At 37.5% G+C, this 6,332-nt stretch overlaps 1 protein-coding gene across 1 annotated transcript; it reads right to left on the bottom strand.

The window, feature by feature from the left end:
* Nucleotides 1-2,779: 2,779 nt before the first annotated feature.
* Nucleotides 2,780-4,194, bottom strand: LOC141648862 (uncharacterized). The gene is made up of 3 exons (XM_074457572.1): nucleotides 3,725-4,194; nucleotides 3,494-3,617; nucleotides 2,780-2,995 (listed from the first exon to the last, which is right to left on the bottom strand). The coding sequence occupies exons 1-3, from the start codon at nucleotides 4,192-4,194 to the stop codon at nucleotides 2,780-2,782; spliced, it is 810 nt and encodes a 269-aa protein (XP_074313673.1).
* Between the last annotated feature and the right edge of the window lie 2,138 nt (nucleotides 4,195-6,332).

Raw genomic sequence — 6,332 nt, 5'->3', positions numbered from 1 at the left:
TATTTTTCACTAACAAATAAAACATGCAGGGCAAAGAAAGAAACCAAAAGACTCACCAGCAACGCAAGCCTCATGATTTAAATACGCCAAGTCGGGACCCACGAATTGGTCCGACAAACATGTACCAAAGACCCGGCCTTTATCATGGCCGCTGTCCACGTTGCTAAAAAAAGGAGTAGTAGACGCCCTGACCTTAAAACTTATACGGCCAGGACTGTTTGTTTTAACAGCATAACAAGCCTTTAAATCGTCAAGAGAAAAAGAAATATTGTGTTTTTTTACAGAGATTCTCAATGGAACACACAACCTTCCACACCATTGGCATTAACTGATAGGATGGAACACCGATGTCCTTAATAACCTCAACCATAAGAGGAGAAAAAGGAAGCTTACAACCTACCCTGAAAGCCCAGTCATGAATACAGAACCAACCAGGACAAGCCCAGTCGGCCCTGATGGGAGAATTCTCGGGATCCGGACTTGAATCGATCGGGATGATCCCCTTATCCTTCAAAATCTTCTCAAACTCAGGTTTCAAACGGTTTGCAGGAGACTGATCCTCATTTAAAGCCTTCTTAGGCTTGAATTAAAAATCACCATGGAATATCGAGATCATCTCCAATGGAGAATCACTCGGCTTACTGATCGTGGGAGATGGAGCAGTAGAAGAAGTAGGCAGATTTTCAGAAGAAGTTTCCTCAGGATTACGAGGAGGAGGGGTTACGAAAACGCCCCCTGGGTAGACTTCTTTTTTGCAGCCATTATTTGAAAGATTATGCAGAATTGATCGAAGATTGAAGAAGTTGGGAATTAAGAGAACTGAAGAGAAAGATTATTAAAGAGAGAAATAAGAATAATTGCTTTGGTGAGTTCAACTTAATGAAGCACGCGGGTATTTATAATGGAGAAGATTAGGGTTTCAGCCGCAAAGGAAGTGGATAATCATTAAGGAAGTTGCGATAAATATTACACGCGTCATCAATCTGCAGAAAAATAGCCGTTACGAAACCGATCAGGCATAACTTAACCGTTGGGTAATCTTCCCAAAAATAAAGTTATCTCCTCATTTTTTCGTCCTGGCACACCGCAAATAAGGAGATAAGGGGCAATTGTTAGGCCTGGAAATCCGCAGACCTTCCAGATCAGTATCTCATCTAAACCTTTGATCACGGGCCGTCGGGTGTCGAGCTATCGGGACACACGAAGATAGGTGTCGTGCCATGGAGAGGACAACGGTCAAAATATCAGGACGATATTAGACCATATACGCGTATTATAAATGGATTATATACGCAGATTAAGTGAGAAGATCTCGCAGAAATGCGATAATTAAGGGAGGAATATTAGCAATTATTACAGTAATAATGGAGAATAATCCGCACTCAATATCATATCGAAAAATTCAAGTTCAAGATTGAAGATTATATAAGGAACACTTTGAAGATATTGGACTCGTCTCGTTCTCACACAAGAAGAAGCATACATTTACATACGCAATATTTAGAGATATATAAGCATTGTCATTATCGTACAATAATTCTCCAAAATTACATAGTGAAATTCTCTCATGGCTTGGTGCCCGTGGTTTTTTCCCATTCAAGGGTTTTCCACGTACAAAATTCTTTGTCTTATTATTGTTGTCTTTATTTTATTTACAGTTTCATATTGTACCCTGACAGCCTGACCAACAGACTATCTAGAGCTAGTTAACCCTACACAACTCTACCCTAACCTGATCTCGCCTTGCGCAAAATCCACACAAAACAGTATCAAATACTTATTTTTATCGGGATATCCTTTGTCCACCAAGTAATACCTATCATGTGGTGGCTGTGGAAAGTTCAATTCCGGTTTATTAATCGCATGAGTAAAAACATAAGTATCATGTGTTGTACGTACCTGCCCACCCAACATAAATAAATGTGAAATACATCTCAAAATCATATACACCCATGACATTTAAAGCATGTATCTCCTTTCTTCCTATGTAACGTAATTAGCCCGCCTCCAAATACAAGCAACTATATGTGTTCTATCAATGCATCCAATATAATCTTGTTATGCAATTGGTGAAAATATGTTTACAAGTTAAAGTAATGGAGTATTGTAAAACATTATTGTATTATTTACAATGATTATAAATCCAATAACTTAAAGTATGACATATATCTTTGATCGCTTGCAATAATAAGTGGCATACATGGAAAGAAGCATCTGTTGGCTTTATGATGTCACGTGACATGCTTATACAACCTCTACTTCTACCACTAATTGCTTCTAAAACTTCATGGAACGATATGCTAATAGTCTCACCTGGAAGTTGAAATCGCTTACACACATCTCGACTAGAAATGCCCAAGGCCATAATAATACACTCACTTTTTCAATAATAGACATTTTATTGCTCCCTTGTAATCCATACTTTAATTGAAGGTCTTCACACAATTGCTTAAATACACTTGATTCCATCCTAAAAGCATTTACACACCTGATATGGTGTCCATTCAAAACCTCTTACATCCAATAATCCTCTCCGTACAAATTGAAGTCATGAATGATCCTTTGTAAATATATTTATAAAAATAAGTGGTGAAAGGTTAGCTTCTCATTAAAACCAAATAACACACTATTACATACTACCAACAAACGATACAATTTGAAGACATGAAACACCACAACTAGGAGCTAATTGAGGTGATCCAAGCTTTTTCTCTACTCGTTTTAACATTATGAATCCAGAAACTTGAACGAGTTTTCATAAGACACCTAATTTCATGAATTACTCTATCAGGATGATAGAGTATTCCTTCAATTCTAACTTGATTTCTCTGTCGCCATACAGAGTAGTACAAAGCCTGAATCTGGCATTAATGACCATTTTCTTTAACTTTGCCCAGGGCTTAGCTTGAACCCACATCAGAGGATTTTGATTAGGTAACCTGATGTTCAGAATGACACTGATTTTCCTCAGCAGCTTCACTGTGTAGATGCAATGCTGAAATAAATGGAGATGAGTTTCAGCAGCTCTATCACACCACAGACACTGTTCATCTTGACTTATGCCCAAAAGAAATAGTTTAGATTTCAGCTGAAGAGCCTCCCTTACAATCAACCAATTTATGAAATTTTGTTTTGGAACACTCTATGTATTCTATACTACATTATGCCAGGTGACCATGGGTTGCTTTTGCCTGATCCAATGGTACCCACTAGATACTGTATACCCAACATGATTAGGGATCCATTGACCAACAGAATAACCTATAAGAAAAGTGTCCTTAACTTTGCAAATAGTCTTTTAACTCCAAGAGACATCAGTTTTAGGTAAATAAGTAGACCAGTCATGCCCTTTCAGATAGATATGACTCACCCATCTCACCCAAAGACTGTCCGGTTTAGTATACACCCACTAAGCCAGCTTGCCAATGGCAGCTGCATTCCAGAAGTAACTATTTCTGATTCTAAGTCCTCCTTTACACTTTGGAGTACATACTTTGTCCCAGCTAACCATAGGTGATCTTAGGTATTCAGTAGAGCCATACCACAGATAGTTTCTATAGATTGCATTAATTCTTCTTAAGACACCACCGGGAATCCCAAAGATAGTGGCCCAATAACTGTGCAATGTAGTCAGTACAAAATTGACAGGAGTGAGTCCGCCACTATAGGCCAATTTCCTGGCACCAAAACTTTTAATTTTGGCAGTAAGATTATCAATAAGCACAGTTCAGTTCTGCATAGAGAGTCTGCCAGCAACAATGAGAACACCCAAATATTTAAAAGGGGTATTCCCTTCAACAAAGCCCGATACTTGGGGAATGTCAGCCTTAACAGAACTAGAGACTCCATTAAAATATATATATTTGACTTCATAGCATTCATTTGCAGTCCTGTAGCTACTGAAAAAGTGGCAAATGCTCTCAACAAAATCATAATAGACTGACTATCACCCTTTGAGAAAAGCAACAAATCATCAGCAAATAATAGATGTGATAGTCTAAGCTGTCCACACAAAGGATGAAACTTCATTGTGGTAGTAACACGATCAAGAATCCTGCTTAAATATTCAATGGTAACTGTGAATAGTAGAGGAGAAATAGGGTCTCCCTGCCTTAACTCTTTAGCACCATGGAAATACGTAAAGTTCACTCCATTAAGCACTAAAGAGTAAGAGACTGTCCTAACACAGGTCATTACTAAAACAATAAAAGAGGCGAGAAAGTTTAAGGCATGTCGCATTTGGTTAAGGAAATTCAAATTAACTAAGTCATAAGCCTTTTTCAAATCAATTTTCATAAGGCACCTGGGAGACACAGATTTCCTATTGTAGAGCCTTACAATGTCTTGGCATATAAGAATGTTCTCAATAATTGTCCTTCCTTTAACAAACCCTCATTGGTTAGGACTGATTAGGTCAGGAAGAACAACAACAAGCCTAGAACATAGGATCTTAGAAATGGCCTTATATAGAACATTACAGCAAGCTATTGGCCTATATTGAGTAACACTTTGAGGTATATCACATTTTGGGAGAAGGGTGATAAATGTATGATTCACCTGTTGTAGCAATTTACCAGTGGCAAAAAAAAATCAAGTACAGCTGAACACACTTCATCACCAACAATAGACCGGTTATCCTTGAAAAAATGCACTTAAAAAACCATCAGGCCCAGGGCCTTATGGCTAGGAATGGAACAAATAACATCTCTGACCTCTTTCTTTGTAACATGAGTCAATAAGATGTCCCAGTGCTCTTGAGTGCAAATTTTACTCATTTGCACAATAGTAGCACTAACAGGGGTAGTATTACCAGAGGAGTCAAGCAACTATTCATAATAATCCAGGAAAGCAGCTTGAATTTGATCACCTTCAGTGTAAGTATGGCCATGTACATCAGTGATTCTAAATACTTTAGACTTTGTACATCCACTCTTCAGGATGCTGTGAAAATATATAGTATTAATATCCCCTTGATTAACCTAAGTGGCTTTAGATTTCTGGAGAAGGAAGCTATCACATGCATGCTGCAAATCTCTGTAAGTTTTTGCTGCTTCTCTTTCTTGGATGATAAGGTGTGAATCGGCGGGGTTCAACTTTAGGTCACTTTGTATAGCAGCAAGTACTTTCCAAGCATGGACTGTGCTATTTTCTACATCAACGAAGAGGAGCTTGTTAAGATCTTTCAGAGGCTTCTTCAAACTTTTTAATTTCATTACTACTTTAAACATTTTTATTCCTTGCCACCTAGTAGACCAGTGTTGTTGTATGCAAGGAAGGAATTCCTCTACTTTACTCCACATGTTGAAGTACTTAAATCTCTTCCTACCCACAAATGTAGTCATTGAGTCTTGGATAATGCAGGGGTAATGATCAAATAAGCCTTCATTATAGAAGTTAGCATAAGCATCATTCCTACTTTAGAGCCACTCTTGATTCACTAAAACTCTATCCAGCCTAGTATAAACTCTGGTGGAGGTAGGGCTGAGCAAAAATATACGATACGGTTTAATACGGATACGAAACGGTATACGGTTCCTATTATACGGTTTTCCGTATATACGATACGGATTTCCGGATACACGATACGGTTTATTAAAAACCGTTTCGTATCCGGGTCACCAAAAATGAAAACCGTATATACGGTTTCGACCCGTTTTTGCAAAAAAAAAAAAAAAATGTAAATATCACACATTCATGTTGGTACAGTGGTACACAAACTAGTCACAAATTCTTTTAACCTAATTCTTTCACCTGCAGTCTCTCACTATCCCCTTCTTCTCCTTTCAAACAAACTCTTTTATACACAGATCTGTGCACAAATCGTCAATCTATCAAAGTTTAAAGCTTCATTTTAATTTTCATTTGTTTTTTTTTTTGTGTTTTTCGTTTTTATTTTTATTTTCATTTGTATTTCATTATTTCGATTGCTTCATTTTAGTTTGTACTCATTTTCGGTTATTGCCGCACAAATCGTCATTTATTTTTATTTTGCTTTATTGATTCATCATTTTGATTTAATGCTTGGTGAACCAGTAAAACTCCCATATTTCGAATTTGAGGCGGAATCACTTCCTCCACCATTTCGATTTTGAACTCTATTCATTTATCAAACAAACTTTGAACTTGAATCCTTGAAGTTTTGTACGTAAGTTGGCACTAAGAGAAGAAAAGCTACTGCCTAATGACTTCAGTACTTCATTTTTGGAATTTTTTTAGTTGCAGTTAATAGAAAACCGTATCCGGATACCCGGATTTCGTATATCCGGTTTAACCGGATACCCGAAAACCGTATACTCGGTTAAACCGTATCGTATCCGGAACACAGAAACTGA

Source organism: Silene latifolia, chromosome 3 (assembly GCF_048544455.1).
Source record: "Silene latifolia isolate original U9 population chromosome 3, ASM4854445v1, whole genome shotgun sequence".
Classification (NCBI taxonomy): domain Eukaryota; kingdom Viridiplantae; phylum Streptophyta; class Magnoliopsida; order Caryophyllales; family Caryophyllaceae; genus Silene; species Silene latifolia.
This window is presented reverse-complemented; position numbering and strand designations above follow the sequence as displayed.

Bases quoted from the DNA above. Each gene is read 5' to 3' on its own strand.
- LOC141648862 (XM_074457572.1), bottom strand. From the start codon at position 4,194: ATGACCTGTGTTAGGACAGTCTCTTACTCTTTAGTGCTTAATGGAGTG. The intron at 3,618-3,724 runs GTGCTTATTGAT...TACATTGCACAG, and splicing joins TCTCTATGCAGAACTGAACT to TTATTGGGCCACTATCTTTG. The intron at 2,996-3,493 runs GTATGTACTCCA...CATTTATTTCAG, and splicing joins CTATGGTTAGCTGGGACAAA to CATTGCATCTACACAGTGAA.